The 18,712-nt window shown below is 38.9% G+C and overlaps 1 protein-coding gene across 2 annotated transcripts; it reads right to left on the bottom strand.

Moving 5' to 3' along the window:
• Positions 1–222: 222 nt before the first annotated feature.
• On the bottom strand, positions 223–17,939 carry LOC148162092 (ATP-dependent RNA helicase DDX3X-like). Of its 2 annotated transcripts, none has more exons than XM_088020361.1 (17): positions 17,780–17,939; positions 15,150–15,210; positions 12,587–12,634; positions 9,418–9,547; positions 8,584–8,742; positions 8,409–8,508; positions 7,535–7,670; positions 6,301–6,386; positions 5,659–5,757; positions 5,417–5,577; positions 4,728–4,872; positions 4,489–4,633; positions 4,127–4,308; positions 3,934–4,051; positions 3,548–3,701; positions 2,876–3,015; positions 223–2,680 (listed from the first exon to the last, which is right to left on the bottom strand). In XM_088020361.1, exons 1-17 carry the CDS (start codon positions 17,822–17,824, stop codon positions 2,601–2,603), a joined length of 1,989 nt encoding a protein of 662 aa, XP_087876487.1. In that variant the 5' UTR covers positions 17,825–17,939; the 3' UTR covers positions 223–2,600. The 2 variants fall into 2 exon arrangements, with proteins under 2 accessions (XP_087876487.1, XP_087876488.1); XM_088020362.1 differs by having other exon boundaries at positions 2,876–3,012.
• Positions 17,940–18,712: the final 773 nt, after the last annotated feature.

The following is an 18,712-nucleotide window of genomic DNA, read 5'->3' as shown; positions in this document are numbered from 1 at the left end:
ATTGATTCCCTTAAAAAAGCCAATTTCATAATATCTATTGTAATACTAACATGTTAAGCTGGTTTGGTTCTTACATCAGTTAACTGGTAGTGGCTGCCTGCCTCAGTGTGTGACCGAAGTTGGAGACTGGGAAGCTATGCTGTTTCTATTATCATTCTCCAGGCTGACAGTACAATTTCATTTCTACATCTCATGATTAAGGCACAAATGACAGCAAAAAGATTGTGTTCAACTTTTTATTTTCGTAAAATCAGAATAAACAGCACATGCACTGCTAGCGTCTAAAACTAATACAATATGCAATTACTAACTTACAGTGACTTGAGGGTCAATGTCTACGTTCAGCAACTTTAAATCCATTCTTACTGGTAATATTGTGAACTGATAAAACTGAATATAAAAGTCACGAATTATGGCAATACACAAAGATAACCACATGTTTGAGGATTGTAAATATGCCAGACAGTCACTGAAAACCAAGCCAAACAAAAACATAACTAAAACAAAACTCACAGAACCTTTGAGAATGTGGACACTTCATTATCAGTGTTCAGAAGTGTTTCATTAATACTTTTAAGACAAGTGTATCAAAACCTTGGCATGTTTTAATTTCAAGTTGCCAATTTTGTCTTAAATTTTGTCAGAAAGTTACAGCTAGCTACATCACCAGTGCCAGGTCTGCTTAATTTGACTCAATTGTTTAATAGAACTTAACATTAAAAGCTCACACTACCCCGAAATATATTATTTCACATATGGTGACATTCAACATTCAGGTGCCAGTGTTTCTGTACTGTCTTTTGGTCAAGTTTCTTTAAACTTTCAAAGAATTCACTTTTAGGCTTACAAAAATAAATATTTGTCAAAAATGTTTAATAAATACTACACAAACTAGCAGCAAAAAGTATCTAAAAATCTGTCGTGTGCAAATAGTTTTCTTCTCACCTATCATTCCATGGTCCCAAATAAAATTTTAGAATCTATTTCTTAACAAGCTGCGTTCAACAATCTCCAAGAGACAAAATAAGATTGGAAGTTTAAGGACACGCACACAAGACATATATATAAAATTCTCTGAATGTGCAATAAAATAAGTACTTTGTAAAAAGTTATGGGCAAAATGTACAAGAATCTAAACCTATACTAATTGAAATAGCACCGTAACAAATGACCTCAATACTGTCAAGTGCACCTACTTAATGGTTTTTAGAACAAGGCACAATATTCCTGAAAATCTATTGCACTTTAAGAAAATTTTTGCCTGCTTATGCCATCACAGAGATTAGTTTTTAAAGATTATACATTCTGGCCACAAAAATCACAGAATTCAAGTAGAAGAGGCATTTTTAGTGGTGGATAATTATCTTTGGCCAAATTTATCATAAAGAGACTATAAATATAATGGAAACCTATGCAACTAAAATAGACTAAAACTGCAGTATATAGAAATAACATCTTATGCAGTTTAGTACATATTTCCAACCTGTGTGTTCTCAAGGATTTCAGTTCATTGTTGTTGTCTGATCTACAAAGTCTACAAGTGTAAGCCATTTTAACATTTCAACGCAGCTTAAAGAGAGTAATGTGAATCTACATTAAAGTAAAGCCTGCTGCATAATCCCTCCTGCTCATATCCTCTTGACCAAAAAACATCAACACTAGCATGCATGGAAGACCAAAATCCAAGCAGGCCTATAAAGACTGGTCACTGCTATGGTCAGCTAACCTACCATTTCAAGTTTATTTACGGCAGGCATTAAAAAATCTAGTAAATCTCCCTCAAACATTTTTGTTGTCAAACCTTTAAAACTTTTCCTGTAACAGTATGCCCACATTTACTTAGGTTAAAATTAATAACCTAAACATTAAAAGAGGAACTGCTGTTATTTATTTGCATTAACTTTGAAGAATGCTTTGAAAAATGTGAATGTATTCATACATGCCACCTCATCTTGACTGGAATGGCTTATTTAAAAACTACAAGATTCTAAGTGCCTATCCAGGATAGAGTGAGCAAGTCGGAACTTTAGCTTAGTACAGTCTGCCACCTTTGAAACTAATTCTGCCTTAGGATGTTCTCCCCAGTCTGTAAGTACCAGTAAGGTCTAATGCAAGCTAATGCCTAAGATTTCTTCCCATCTTAATACCTACAGATGTATTGATGATTCCTGTTAAGTTGTATCACACCTGTGTGCCAAGGTTTGATTTTAGCCCAAGTTCAGGAAATTTATTTTTTCAAAACAAATTGGTATCTTGAGCATTATTGAGCCAACAGGACATCAAAATAATAAGCTGTCTAATGTTAAAGTCACAGTACATTAACAAACAAATGATCCTCAGTCACAAAATTATAAATGCAGTTTGGGGTGAGAAATCAGGAGGGGAGTTAATCCAAACTACAGCAATTACGTCTTCAACTTCTGAATAAGGCTGTTGATCGTTCCTTTCTTCTTGTGACTTTGAAGCTCCCTTAAATTTTCAGGAGAATCACAGCTGGTAATGTACTGCAAGGTCTTAAAGCTATAAAATATAGTCTGGCTAAGTTACATGTGGTTTCCATATTAGCTTGTTTGTAAGGATGACTTTGTTGCAAAGCAGATTCAATTGCCCCACCAGTCAACCCCCTGGGAGTTGTAATTTCCTCCATATCCATCACTATTGTAGAAGCCTCCATAGCCACCTATCAAGAAATATTTGAAAACAGAAATTAGTTCAGCCACTTAAGTTTCTTTCCTTCTTTCTTTGATGGAAATCTAATTCAAAAAATTCACAGTACTGGATTTTGTATTCTTTGGAAATTTCTCAAATTATGCTTTAAGAAAAAATAAGAAGCATTCACCAAAGACAAAAAGCGGGAAAAGTTAACATTAATTACCTCCTCCACCAAATCCTCTGCTGCTGCTGTGACCACCTCCACCACTTCGGCTGCTGCTTGCACGACCGCTACTAAAGCTAGAACTGCTGGAACCACTACTTTGTCGATAGTCTCTGGCACCAAATCCTCCACTGAATCTACTATTAAAAGGAAAAACATTATGGGTACTTTGTATTTGCAATTCAGTTTAACTGACAATTCCCATGTACTAACTTCCCAATCCTCAATTTCTGATTTTTCAACTCAACTGCTATTATGGTCAGTTCTTGCAATAGTGTTTCTCAAGTCCTGAGCAGTTAAGGGCTGACACTTAACTCCTTAAATTTTAATTTTTTCCTTGTCACCATTTCTTTTTTTATTTAAGATTTTTTATTTCTTTATTTGACAGAGAGCACAAGTAGAGGGGCAGGCAGAGGGAGAGGGAGAAGCAGGTTCCCTGCTAAGCAGGGAGCCTGATGCAGGGCTCGATCCCAGGACCCTGGGATCATGACCTGAGCCCAAAGCAGATACTTAACCTATTGAGCCACCCAGGCACCCCTCCTTGTTGCCGTTTTTACTTACTATCCCTTGTCAAAAGTATGTTATGTAGTGGCAGTGTTTTACTTAATCCTGGACACAACTTCCTGCCCAATGCAAATAATAACAATAAAGAAAACTCAAAACTAGCTGTACCTCTTAGAACGTCCACGACTGCTACCCTTGTAGTGGTGTTCATAAGCCATATTTTCTAACCAAGATGGCACTTCTTGTTTAGCTTCAACGAGCAGATCCAACAAATCCTTCGTGATATTTATGTTTCTTTCATTGAAAAACGAGGTGGCAAGGCCTACAAGAATCCCAAAAAGTACATAAAACTGAGGTTTTCATAAAACAGTATGGTCTTCCTTCTTATGCACAACAGTAAGTAGAACAAAAAAAAAAGTTGTAATTTGTGATGTAACCAAATTAGATTTAAACAATAATTTTTAATTATCTGATGTAAGATGTCAGCTTTCCCTTGAAAATAATTTCTAAAATTTAAGATTCTGTGACAAACTATCATCAACTAAACACTTTACCAAGGTTTCCTACACGTCCTGTACGGCCAATCCGATGTACATATTCCTCAATATCGCTTGGCAAATCAAAATTGATAACATGTTTCACATTTGAAATGTCTAGTCCTCTTGCTGCCACCTGAAAAATAACTTCTGTTAAAAAAAAAAAAGCAATATTCAAACATGCTTAACTCAAAAATAAAAATATACACACAGCTGTAGCCACTAAAATAGGGCTTTTTCCCGAGCGGAACTGGTGAAGGGCCTCCTCTCTATCTCTCTGTGATCGGTCACCATGGATACTGGTACAAGCATATCCTTCATGGTATAAGAAATCCTCCAGAGAATCAGCACCCTTTTTGGTCTCCACAAACACTAAAGTCAGTGAATCCTTCCCTGAAAAATTACACATAAGGTTTTGTTTACTAACAAGTCAGCATCTTAGTTCTTTTTGCACTCAGTAAGCAAACACACAGAAATAATTAAAATAAACTTTAATCATTTAGGCATGGGCAAAAGAAGGGTAGGAGCTAAAGAGAATCAGGTAGATTCTCACTACACTATTATTAAAGTTACCTGTTGCATTTAAGAGGTCAAGAAGAAATGACCGTTTGTCTGCTTCTTCCACCCAAACTACTTTTTGTGTGATATTCTCAGAGGTGGAGCCAACTCTGCCTACAGCCAGAAAGATATATTCATCCAAGAAATCACGAGCAAGCATCTAAAAAAGGGAAAAAAACTCTACTTAGTCTCTGATTTCTTAAATTATCTGAAAATGCTTATTTACAAATGCTCTAAAAAATATTAAACCATACCTGGATTTCCTTAGGAAAAGTAGCACTGAACATCATAGTGTGGCGAATACCCTTTGGTGGCATGGTATCTTGTTCAACTATACGTCGTATCTGAGGTTCAAACCCCATATCCAGCATCCTATCTGCTTCATCCAACACTAAGTATCTATTATGAAAAATACTCACTTTAGAATTTGATAAGAAACTGACCACTGAATATGGTCTAATTCATTCTAACATGCTAGCCTCGTAATATAACATGTGAAACACATAAATCACATTAATTATTTGACACCGGGTTAACTATGATTTTCCAAAAATTACGAAAGTAAATTATTAAAATTCCTTTCTATTTTAAGGTTTTATTTTTTTATTTGACAGACATCAAGATAGTGAGAGCAGGAACACAAGCAGCGGCAGAGGGAGAGGGAAGACAGGCTTCCCGCTGAGCAGGGGGCTTGATCCCAGGACCCTGGGATCATGACCTGAGCCAAAGGCAGACGCTTAATGACTGAGCCACCCAGGTGCCCAAATTATTAAAATTCCTTTTTAATCTGAAGACAATCTTACTAAATTACTACAAAATGACCATTAATATAAAAAAAGTTCTACTCCTGAAACCAACACTGCAGTGTATGCTAACTAGAATTTAAATAAAAAAGTGAAAATAAACACTTTTACCTTATATATATATAAAAATTAACACTTACTTGCAGAAATCTAATCCAATCTTTCCTCTTTCCATCATATCCACTAGACGTCCTGGAGTGGCAACTAACAAGTGACATCCACGTTCTAAGTCTCGAATCTGCTGACCAATATCAGCACCACCATAAACCACACAAGGACGAACTCTAGACCGGTATGAAAACTACAAAGAGTTTATTAGATGTTCATAAAAACATCATTAGAATCAGTGAAGGTGGCAATAATCAGTAAAATGCATACTTACTTTTCTGGCTTCCTCATATATCTGTACAGCCAATTCTCTTGTTGGGGCTAAAACTAAGGAGATAGGGTATTGTTTACGGCGCCCATATCTTCCATTTTCCTAAGAAATGAGAACAAATTTTTTTAAAGATTTTATTTATTTGACAGAGAGAGAGAGAGCAGGAGAGGGAGAAGCAGGCTTCCCGCTGAGCAGGGAGCCCAACATGGGACTCAATCCCAGGACCCTGGGATTGTGACCTGAGCTGAAGGCAGACGCTTAACCACTGAGCCACCCAGACGCCCAGAAATAAGAACAATTTAGAAATTAAACTCAAAGACCCCACACTTTTTTTAAAACAACTAATCACAGCAAAATTCCCTTTATAATTAAGGATTATATCCAGGATGCCTGGGTGGCTCAGTCGGCTCAGGCTCAGCATGGTGTCTGCTTCTCCTTCTGCCTCTCCTCCTCCTGTCTGCTCATGCTCTCTTTCAAATAACAGTATCTTTAAAAAAACAATTAAAAGTAAATAAATAATAAAAAAAGAAAAAGGAATTGAAATAAAACACATTTAGCATTGTTTAGAAAGAAAGATCCCAACTAACAATATTTATAAAGCTTTTTCTATGCTAACAACTTACTTTATAAGGAAATCAATTTTACCTTCACAGCCTTCAAAGCCTCGCCTGGACCATCTGTATAAATCTGACTTAAGATGGGCAACAGAAATGCTGCAGTTTTTCCAGATCCTGTTAAAAAAAAAAATGTGTGGAATCTCCCTTTTACTGAAAGAGAATTTTACCTTATGCCCAATTTTTTGGAAAATATGGTATATTCATACAGCAAAAGCAAGAATGCCAAGTGACTCCTGTAATCCATTTTAAACAATGCAACCTTCTACTCTTTACATTTTAATTCACATGAAAACTCAACCATTTTGTCTCTTCCATGGCATCAACTTTATATCCTATAATACTGTAGGAATGTATTAACACAGTTTCTAAAGTTTAACAGTAAAGGGCTTTGTCCAGTGGTATGTTTTCCTTTGCAGAATAAAAGCCTTGGTTTTAACTGTTTCAATAAAACTTTAAAAAACAGATCCCAGATTTAGCCTGAAGATGAAATCCTAATTAAACCTAAAAGATGAAAAATCCTTAAAGAAAAAATGTATTATAAATGACTTGAAGTTTCCTTTCTCTATAAATAGGAAAATTTTATATGGAGATGAAAAGTTCTATTGTCTTTTTACCAGTGCTAAATTCTCATACAGAACTGAACCAACCCTGGGGCGCCTAGGTGGCTCAGTCATTAAGCCTCTGCCTTCAGCTCAGGTCATGATCCCAGGGTCCTAGCATCGAGCCCCACATCGGGCTCCCTGCTCCATGGGAAGCCTGCTTCTTCTCCCTCTCCCACTCCCCCTGCTTGTGTTCCCTCTCTCGCTGTGTCTCTGTCAAATAAATCTTAAAACAAAAAAACAAAAAAACTGAACCAACTCTGCCCAATCCCCAAAATACCAGAGGGAGGAGGCACAATTCCCTTTTCCCCACCCACATTTTTATGAATCAGAGGTTCTTCCCTGAGTGATTATATCCTATTCCAATTATGTAGCTAATGCTCCCCGGGCATTGCATTCACAATTTTCCCTGTTGCAATAGTATCAGGCTGACAATTTGCTACAGACTTCCCCAAGATGTCCTGATAGAAACACTAGTTTCATCCAAAGGATACCACGGTACAAGGGGGGGAAAAAAAAGAACTAAACTTTACCTATCTAACTGAACTTTACCTAACTCAAAATCAGGCTAAATACAGGACTCAAGCATCCCTGTAAAAAGTACTATTTCTAGAGGTAGACCAGTTGAGATACTAACTTTAATTCTTCATCCAATCAGCTTACCCGTTTGGGCACAAGCCATCAAGTCTCTTTTCTCTTTGATAATAGGAATGGCATGTTTCTGCACCGGAGTTGGACGAGTGTAACGAGTAAGCTCAATGTTCCCCATGATAATTTCTCCCATCTCAACATCACTGAACTGTCAAGGAAATAAAAGCAAGTCAAAACACATACAACTAGAAATGCCTTAGCTGTTAAAATTTCTGTGTGTACTACTATGACAATAACAGCAACCCCAAATATCCCCTTTTGGTTGTGATTACATTTGCTATAATTTTAGGTTAAAAGTACCTTAAAAAATTTTAGGTATTTTTAAGAAAATAAACTCCAGGGCGCCTGGGCGGCTCAGCTGCTTGGGTGATTGACTTCAGCTCAGGTCATGATCCTAGAATCCCAGGATTGAGTCCCGCATTGGGCTCCCTGCTCAACAAGGAGTCTGCCTCTCCCTATGACCCTCCCTCCCCTCATGCTCTCTCTCAAATAAATAAATAAAACCTTAAAAAAGAAAACAAAATAGACTCCAATGTCTCACATACAATAGAGTACTTTTGGATTTTTTTTAAGATTTATTTATTATTTGACAATGACACAGCGAGAGAGGAAATATAAGCAAGGGGAGTGGGAGACGGAGAAGCAAGCTTCCCACGGAACAGGGACTCAATTCCAGGACCCTGGGTCCATGACCTCAGCTGAAGGCAGATGCTTAATGAATGAGCCACCCAGGTGCCCTGTACTTTTGGATTCTTTGTATGTCTGACATTTTCTATTTCAGATTTATCCATAATGGTGACATAAAATCTTAGTCTTTTTTATAACCCAATGAAGTTTTTAAATGGTTAACAAAGAACTGCTAAAAAGTCAAACAAAAACAACTTACACTTTCAATATGTGGAGGACAGTTATTTCCAGTTGCCTCTACTGGTATATCATCATATTTCTCAAAGTTTATTCCAGTGTTTCCTCCAGAAAAGAGTTCCCTAAAATCAAATGATTACATACATTATACTAAGTAATAAGTTTCATATCGATCAACATGTATTTCAAAAACTTACTGCTCCAAACGTTCACTTGGTGGCAGTGGTTTTGACCAATCATCTTCATCTGATTTGTCACACCAACGACTGTGTCCACTGCGTTCAAATTTGCCAAAGCTAGTCCTGTCACCACGACTGCCAATACCATCATAGTCACTCCGTCCACGATCATCAAACCTAAACAGCATGAACAATTGATATATATCACTAGATATGTACTTGTGTACTAGTTGAATTGTTTCGTCATTAAGTACCTTTCAAAGACTTCAACAATTCAACATTGGCTATCTCATTTATGAGGCCCTATACATCTCCAATTTTTAAAAAAAATCCACATCCGGGCGCCTGGGTGGCTCAGATGGTTAAGCGTCTGCCTTCGGCTCAGGTCATGATCCCAGGATCCTGGGATCGAGTCCCGCATCAGGCTCCCTGCTCCTTGGGAGCCTGCTTCTCCCTCTGCCCACCCCCCCGGTCTCTCATGAATAAATAAATAAAAAAAAATCTTTAAAAAAAAATCCACATCCATTTTTATCTTATATAAAATTATACAGCTTCATCAGGTCTCGTAATGCTAAGAATCAAGTTTTTAACATTTCTATCCAGTATGTACTTCGTATTTTCATTTTAAAGCTGATAACCCAGGGACATCTGCGTGGCTGACTATTTTGGGTCAGGTCATGATCTCAGGGAGCCTGCTTCTCCCTCTCCCTCTGCCACTCCCCCTGCTTGTGTGCACTCTCTCAAATAAACAAAATCTTTAAAAAAAAAAATCAAGAAGTACAAAGAGATAACATCAAACTAAGTTGATTCCTAAATTGCTACGGTAAACACATTTCCAAGCTAATAATTTACCTTCCTCTTGGTCCACTTCCACGATCGCTGAAGTAACTGGGCTTTCCTCTTGAATCTCGGGATCCAAAACTGCTGTAGACGTCCTTATCTTTACTACAACTCCACCCTGAACTGTCTTTATCATAGAAGCCTTTCAAAAAGAGTTAAAAAAAAAAAATTTGACAATACTTTTACAGGATTCCTGTATTTCCAAATAAGCTCTGATATAGCTTCCCTTTTATCCTTCCGGAACCAAGGGTCAATGGAATTTCTTTTATCAAATGTTGGAGAAGAGAACCAAGATTTAGAGAATTGGTTTCACAAGCACTTCTTTCACATGTCAATGTTCACTACATATTAAAAGGAGTAAAACAGGAATCTATTCCAATAAAATTATTTTAATAAGATTGTGGCAAATTGCCCTTTTAAAGGTATAACTGCTCTCAGAGGGATCCCAAGTGCCTCTTCCAAAGTTTTAACCTCAAAGGCAGTAGTAAGGGAAGCTCTAAGTTTAGCCTTTTAGTTATGCCCCATTCTAAAAATAAATCGCAGGAATGACAGTTGTTGCTGAAGTAGATAAATTTAAGGTATGCAGCATACAGCATATAAAACACAAATTTTTAAATTCAAAAGGTTACCTCAGGGTAGAATCAGTTACCTAGAGAAGAGGTTAATTACCAAGAAGAAGAAATATGTCAAATGCCTGAGGACAGAGAACTTGAAAATTCATGAAGATGAAGCTCCAAATTGCAGTCACTGATTTATGCTTATATGGGCTCTGTGTAGTAAGTGGTATGATTAACAAGAGACTTATTTAAAAGAACTTGGGAGAAAGCAACTTGGTAGCAACTTAACAGCTATAAATATAACAAATCAGCTGAATTATCTTTAATACATAAACAATCTGACTTAGTCTAACAACATTTAAAAGAAATTCAGTAAATAGAAATAGTCAATACAGAGCTTCTTTGTTCTCCTATGGTTTTAAGATACTCTCAAAAGTACCCAGGTACAAAAGAACCTGTATTAAAAAACAATCAAGGATCTTTAAAATGATTCCTTAACATTTAGGTATGCAAGCAGTAGACACATTATGCAATTAGGTTCTCCCATAAGAACTCTAAATTTAGAAAATTAACAACCCACTACTAAGTCATTTTAACCAACTTTATATGTAAAAAAATTTCTCTAACCACTCTATCGAATGTCTCCAAAGTTATATGTTTGTTGTTATTAAGTTAGTTATTTCACACTGAGGTACTGCCAAAGCTCCTTTCTGTTTCAGTGCTAACAATGCAAACAGTTGGTGTAGCCATTGTTGTCCTTTATACTTACGTATACTATTGTCACATCCTAAGAGTTCAACAATATGTTGTCAAGCTCAAGGAGAATCAAATATACCAGGGAAAAAAGAAACTGCCATTGTTGCCTAAATTCCACATGAACATACCTTTATGGGCACAGCTACAGACAGATAAAAGGAAGGTGACCAGAGTAAACCCACTAGAGAGAACTCAACCAGTTAGAGACACTTTAATTTTTTTGCATTTCACAAACTAATGACTTTACTTTCCCTCAACCATGGCCTTTACTCTTCCATTCCTTAATTTCCATACAGTCACTCCCTTTGAAGCACTTATACTTCCCTTGCAATTCTAGTCACATACATTCTGAGGAATACCCATTATAAAAGAAAATCTGGGGGTGTGTGGGTGGCTCAGTCGGTAGAGCATGCAGCTCTTGATCTCCAGGTTATATTGGGTGCAGAGTTTATTTAAAAAGAAAAAAAATTTTTTTTAAAGATTTTATTTATTTGACAGAGAGACACAGCGAGAGAGGGAACATAAGTAGGGAGAGTGGCAGAGGGAAAAGCAGGCTTCTCGTGGAGCAGGGAGCCCGAAGCGGGACTCGATCCCAGGACCCTGGGACCATGACCTGAGCTGAAGGCAGACGCTTAACAACTGAGCCACCCAGGTGCCCCAAAAAGAAAATCTTTTAAAAATAAATTCGCGGGCGCCTGGGTGGCTCAGATGGTTAAGCGTCTGCCTTCGGCTCAGGTCATGATCCCAGGGTCCTGGGATCGAGTCCCGCATCGGGCTCCCTGCTCCTTGGGAGCCTGCTTCTCCCTCTGCTTCTCTCTCTCTCTCTCTCTCTCCCCACCTCTGTCGCTCATGAATAAATAAATAAAATCATTAAAAAAAAAAAAAAAGACTGCAACATCCTTTTAAAAAAATAAATAAATAAATAAATAAATTCGCAGGGCACCTGGGTGGCTCAGTTGGTTGAGGAACTGCCTTCGGCTCAGGTCATGATCCTGGAGTCCTGGGATTGAGTCCCACCTCGGGCTCCCGCTTCTCCCTCTGACCCAACCCCCTCTCATGCTCTCTCTCTCTCTAATAAATAAAATCTTTAAAAAAAATAAAAATAAATAAAAATAAATTCGCAGTTTGAAAAAAGAATTCTATCATTAGCTAAATGTGATCTTTTGGTATTATACAAACATATAAACTACAGACTATGCATGAAGGTACACATTCAGTACACAAGCTACAGTTTATTCCCCCCGCCCCAAAATACCCACCTCATTTATTCACCATCTTCTTTCTTCTTGGCTTTTCCTGACCTTTTCTTTCTCTTGAAAATTTCAGATCACTGCGATGGTGAGTATCTGACACTCATACCATCATCCAACACTACCTTAATCATCTACTACTCTACATTAAAAACTTAATACTAAAAGTCATAAAGTATTTTAGTAACATTTCATACAAAGCATTCAACATGAAAAGTTCTACAAAAAACAAATCAGACAATCTCTCCAACCCTCTGAGCATGCCTATGCTTGCAATCCTTCAATTGTTAAATATTCAGCAATAACTACTGTCCACTGTTGTAGAATTTGAGGATTTTACTGCCCTCCAGTCAGTTTTACATAACAGCTCCCTCCCCCAGGTGGCTTTCAAACTGAAATCATGTTGTATTTATAAAAAAAACACAGCACTACAGTAATGAAACTCTAGGCTCAAAATTGGTCAAAAGAAATAAATATCCATCATACAAACCAGATGAACTTTTCGAAAGTTACAGAGTTAAAACAGAAGAAATGTGAACAATACACTTCCTAAAGTTACCTCATTTTCCCTAGCTTCTTAAAACAGAAAAGTTGGACATAAAGTTGCCAGTCACCTACCTTTAGAGGCTTCTCTGTTCCTTAAGTGAGGAGGTATATAGCGCCCTTCTAGAAGAGAAACATAAATTTAAAAAAACCTATCCTATCCTCCAAGACACAGCAGTTTAGAAGAATATCTATTAAAACATTGATCTAGGGGTGCCTGTGTTGCTCGGTCGGCTTGGCGGGGGAGTCTGCTTCTCTCTCTCAAATAAATAAAATCTTAAAAAACAAAACAAAACAAGAACACTGATCCTAGAAAACAAACTTTAAAACCTTCTATTCTCTAAATTATTTTACAATTGGAGAGGCACCTGGATGGCTCAGCTGTTAAGCGTCTGCCTTCGGCTCAGGTCATGATCCCAGGGGGCTGGGATCGACCCCACATCGGGCTCCCTGCCCTGGGGGAAGCCTGTGTCTCTCTCTTCCACTCCCCCTGCTTGTGCTCCCTCTCTCTTGCTGTCAAATAAAATCTTTTTTAAAAAAATTATTTTACAAGTGTTAAAAGAAAATCTAAAAATGGGTAAGTGCTTAAATAATACAAATTTTATGCTACATCAAAAAAAGAGAGAAAGAAAAGGAGGGGTGGACAGTGTGAGTTTGGCAAATCTGGAAACAGACTGTAATAAAAACTCTCAATTCAAACACATTTCAGTGGTGCCTAGCGGCTTAGTCAGTGGAGCACATGACTCTTCCTGAGAGACTTGATTTCAAGCCTCACATGGGCACAAAGTTCATTAAAAAAAGACTGTGCTATTTCAAAATGTTATATTAATTGCAACTCTCAACAAATACGACCATTGCTACAACAAAACTGCCAACTAAGAAAAAAATAGGCACTAAATCAACTAACCAGTATCAGTTACCTTTGTTTCTACTGTGGCAAAATAAAGCCCATAGAATGTGGTTTTCATACAGATGAAAGCTGAAGGATTCCAGGAAAGAATTGATAGTATTAAGATTTCCTAAATTAGGGGTGCCTGGGTGACTCAGTCATTAAGCGTCTGCCTTCAGCTCAGTTCATGATCTCAGGGTCATGGGATCGAGCCCCGCATCGGGCTCCTGGCTCCACGGGAAGCCTGCTTCTCCCTCTCCCACTCCCCCTGCTTGTGTTCCATCTCTTGCTGTGTCTCTTCTGTCAAACAAATAAATAAAATCTTAAAAAAAAAAAAAAAGATTCCTCAATTAAGGGGCACCTGGGTGGCTCAGTTGGTTAAGTGTCTGCCTTTAGCTCATGTCATGATCTCAGGGTCCTGGGATCGAGTCCCCATGTCGGGCTCCCCGCTCAGTGAGGAGTCTGCTTCTCCCTCTCCTGCTTCCCCTGCTTGTGAGTGTTCTCTCTCTAATAAATAAATAATCTTAGAAAAAATATATAGATCTCCTAAATTAAGTGAACAGCCAGCCTGTGACTATGAAATAAAAGCATTTAACCAGGGCACCTGGGTGCCTCAGTCGTTAGGCGTCTGCCTTCGGCTCAGGTCATGATCCCAGGGTCCTGGGATTGAGCCCTACATTGGGCTCCCTGATCAGAGGGAAGCCTGCTTCTCCCTCCCCCACTGTGTCTCTGTCAAATTAAAAAAAAAAAAAAAAAAAAGATAAAAAAGCATTTAACCTACATAGTAGAAGGAAGTGTTAATATCATAATTTTAACTAAATGTCTAACTTTTGGATTGAAGTAAGTATCCCAAACCATTAGTATAATTAAATTCTTTTTAATAAAATAATTAACTCCTTATAATATGCACATAGTAGCAAACAAGAATTAGAATGTATTAACCATACTTAAAAGCTCTTCAGAGTGTACCCACTGCTTTCTTGGAAACATGGGTTCAAGCAGAGATCTGCTGCCAAATAGAGGGTCAACCCTTCCGTTCAAATATTAACCTCTAACAAGTATCAAAAAACACTATTCTTTCAAAAACTAAGCTTCTATTCAATTTTATATGGCAGAATTTTAAATTCTAACTATAACCCAAGAAACAGTAGAGCCTAATTCTACTCTGAAGTCTCAGGTTCATCATGAGACAGTTGTAGTAGCTACAACACGTAAATGTACAGGGGCCCTTATCAGGTTAACACAGTTCTGGTCAGTTCACAAGAGGGATGAATAACCCCACCTCCTTCATGCTTAACCAGAATCGATACTGGACATATCTAAAAATGTGACTATGGGTGCCTGGGTGGTTCAGATGATTAAGGGTCCTGCCTTTAGCTCAGGTCATGATCTCAGGGTCCTGAGACTGAGCCTTGAGAGGGGTCCTGAGACTGAGTCCTGAGAGGGCTCCCTCTCACTGGGAGGTCTGCTTCTCCCTCTGCCCCTCCCACCTGACCTGTGCTCAAAGCGCTCTCTCACAAAATCTGGAAAAGCAAAAAAAATAAAAATGTGACTGACATTGCCTTTCCTTCAAATGATCACAGTTTTTCCACTCAAAAAGAACCAATCGGTCTCTTATTATACAAATGTTAAAATACTAAAATATTTATATATATATTTGGTAAAAAAAAATTTTTACTTTAAAACTGTTAAGTACAATGACTATTAAGCTCTATTAATTCTTGTAAAAGAATTTTTTTTTTTACTTACTGCTCGCTGTACTTCCTCCTCCACTCTGATTATCAGAGGAGTTCAGGTCTAGACCAGCAAACTAGAAGAAAGATATTGACACCTCACATGATGACAAACAATAAAGGGGGGGAATCAAGCACAGATAGCACTGCAAAAGACAAATCAGTTCTAAACTCCTGTCCTACCCTGTAGCATTTACTAGCTAGCTGCCCTGTCTGCCTCACATGGTTTTAAAGTCTACAAGGCAATACACAGACTCCAATAGTATAAGCAATTAAAGAAGTTTCAAACACATTCATCCCAAACAGGTTTTCCCTGTAACAATCTTCCATAGCAAAATGCTCTTTGATCACCAAACTAATTTGTTAGTAACCACTGTTCCCCCAAAACCACTGGTTTCCCACTTCATACTACTGATATCACTTCAAACCTAAACATTCTACCTGGAAAATGTTAGGACAATTTGAAAATGCATTAGTTTCTTCATCCCTAAAGACTGTGCCAAGTGTTTTTAATTTGGATAAATTCCTAAGCAACACCACCACCACCAACTACCAGGTGGTGAGTACTGTGCCACTTTTTACCACTCCATTTAATGCTGGCTACACTGAAAGCTCTATTTACTTCTCCATTTTAGAAAGAAGACAAACTCAAAGTTCTTGGTTATAAAGGTACTAAGTAACATACAAACATCTAAAGCTTTTTAAAGACTTTCCTTAATCTCAATTACTACTTGTGCCCTCCCTGACAGATTTCAACACGGAGAAAAGATTTTACTTTATCACGTTTTGTTAATAATTAACCCAGAACTACTTTCAAACCGAAATAAAATTTCTATTCTATTTCTATTTTATTTCTATTCTATTTCAAACCGAAATAAAATTTTAAAAGAACAAACCACCACAGCAAAGTGGGCTGCTGTGTATGCAAAAAAAAAGTTATACAGTAACATGTGCAAACACTAGAAGTCCAAGATATTACCAATTACATGCACCATCAATAAAGATATTAAATTACCACTTTTCCAGGCCTAATATGGTTACTATTAAATTTTAATGACTCAGAAACCACAGTTCATCAAAAATTTAAATAAATTCTCTTACACAGCAAATGTTACGAATGAGATTGCTTATGCTTGTTTTCAAATTTTCAATTTGTGCTCCTTTACATTATCAAGGCTCAGGAGACTGCAAGAGTTAATATAACCGTATTGTTAGATGAAGATACCTTAAAGAGATAAACCACCAAATCTCTGAAATATATTACACGAAACATTGAAATTTAGAATCAATTGTTAGTAAGGTTTGTTTCAGAATTCAAGAGATCCTCAGCTATTTTTTGTGTGAAAAGTTTATGTCCTAATTTATTTCCCTCTGTTAAACGTGGAAGACAGAAGACAGGCAAACTGTTCACTTCAGAGTACGAACGATTCTTTTAAGTTTCTCTGGGAGGTATACCGCAGTAATAAAACGAACATTTCCCCTGCCATGGAAAACGAACCTGTTACCTCTCAAAGATCACTCGCACTGGTAACACCTCCAAGTAAAAGGTAGTCTCCTTATTAAAGAGGACAAGCCTTTTTGACCTAGATTGAAATAGGCGCAACAAAGTAAGTTTATCCGCCCTACCAAACCACCTTCTGAGTATTTTTCTCCGGAGGCAATCCAAAGTCAAAATTACTAATCTATGAATATGTAAAACACATAATACCACAAAGAAAAAATCCACAATGCTGGACTAAAATGGCTATTTATTCAGTGACTCTCTAAATTAAAGGACAGTTCCAGATCTATCAACCTCCCAAGTGTTTACGCGCAGACGTCCAACTTCCATTACTTCCAAACACCGGTCAAGGGAAGCCCACGGCGGCCATTCCTCCCTCCCTTCCCCAGTATCCCTCTCCGGCTCTTCTGCGTCACAAAACTTTCCACTCCAGAAACACGACCTCACCATCCGCAGCACTGGGCTGCGACACTCTGGCGACAGGACTCCCCCAAATAAACAATTGTTTCGTCGACCTTTGTAAAGGTTGCCGGACCAAGGCTCGTAGGCCTGGGCTTTCTCTTAGGGTGCAACACTCCGCAGCACTGCCCTGCAGCCCGAACAAAAGAGACCGCCGCCATTACCCTGAAAGAAAGCCTCTCCTTCCGTCCTGCTCCCTCCACCTCTCCCTGCGCTCCCCCCCCCCCCCCCGCCAATTCCGTGGCTACAACCAGCTCTCCCGTTACATACCAACCGGACCTTTGAGCCAGAATCAGTATCACCCAGTGAAAATCAAACCACTCAGATAAAAACATGGCCCCCTTACGCGGACCTCCCTCTGATCGCTAGTCAGCCGGTGCTCGCACATGCGCGTATTTGCGAAAGCGCCAGCACACACAAAAGCCGCCATTGTGCGTGGCCGGGATACAATACCTCGGCTCAAGTAACGGCTACCACCGATCGTACTGTTACCGCCTCATCTTGTTCGCTACCACACCTCTAGGGGGTTTGTTAGTTTCTTTCCCGTACGTCTACAATCCCACCCGTAACAAATCAGATATCAAAATAAAGGAAATAAAGATGGCTAGTTAGTACTACGCCACAAGACACGTTAAACCAGGAAACAGGTTCACGCAAACCGCCTAGGGATGCATATTTCCACTTACCTGCTGATCCAGCCCGGGCGTATTTTCCACCGCCACATGACTCATGCCTGAAGGGAACCGAGAACTCGGGAGTTTCCCAGGGCAAATGTACCGTTTTAGAACACCCACACCTCAGAGGAGAAGTACACAGCTTGGCCACGGCCGTAATATATCAACTACGACTTTACGTCAGTACGTAAGTCGTGCGCCTTCCTTCTCTGCCCCCACCAATAACAACCCTCTTATCCCTACCGTTACTTCTGCCTGGCTAAATCCCGTTCGTTTAGTTATAACATCGCGGGATCTTCTAGTCGGCCTCTTCCTTAAAGGCTCTCAGAGGTCGCGAGAGCTTTTTCTGTGCCTTCCCCCAATGTTTTGTAGTTCTTAGAAGCAAGCGAGAGCTCTCCTGCTTTCCACGAGTTGGGAGATCTTAAACATAGCGCCCATGTATCTCTTACCTCACCTTCCCACTTTCCCTCCTTCTACCGCTTTCCTTTTTTTTCTTTCAGTTACTGGGATCGGAAGTTTCGTAAAATGTCTCAGCTCTAACTAGTGCCCACCCGTCTTTGGGAAGCTTCCCAAAGCCGGAATTAGTTAAAAAAAAAACCCGAAGCAGAGAAGGTTGAGGGTCACGTGACCCCAGCTGTGAGAAGTTTGGCCCATTCTGTAGACCGGTCGACGATGGCTTGTGTAGAATCCTCTGCTGTAGGAGCGAAAGAGGAGGTGGGCAAAGGGAGTCTGCAGGAGGTGGATGGGTCGGGGTAAGCGGAGGGGAATCCGCAGCACGTGCGGGCGCCCGGAGTCCGCCCGGCTTGAGCTTAGGCTGCGGGGGTCTTAGCCAGGAACCCGAGGCCCCTCCAGTTTCCTCGCTGCGACTGTGCGTTTCAGGCCGTACAGCCTCTGCGTCACGTAGTGAGGAAACAATGAAACAATTACACCGTCAGTGATGAAAAA

Source organism: Eumetopias jubatus, unplaced genomic scaffold (assembly GCF_037043125.1).
Source record: "Eumetopias jubatus isolate StellerSeaLion01/CBP00866 unplaced genomic scaffold, mEumJub1_p1.0 scaffold_23, whole genome shotgun sequence".
Classification (NCBI taxonomy): Eukaryota; Metazoa; Chordata; class Mammalia; order Carnivora; family Otariidae; genus Eumetopias; species Eumetopias jubatus.
The sequence above is the reverse complement of the archived record's forward strand: the minus strand, read 5'-3'. Positions and strand labels throughout refer to the sequence as shown.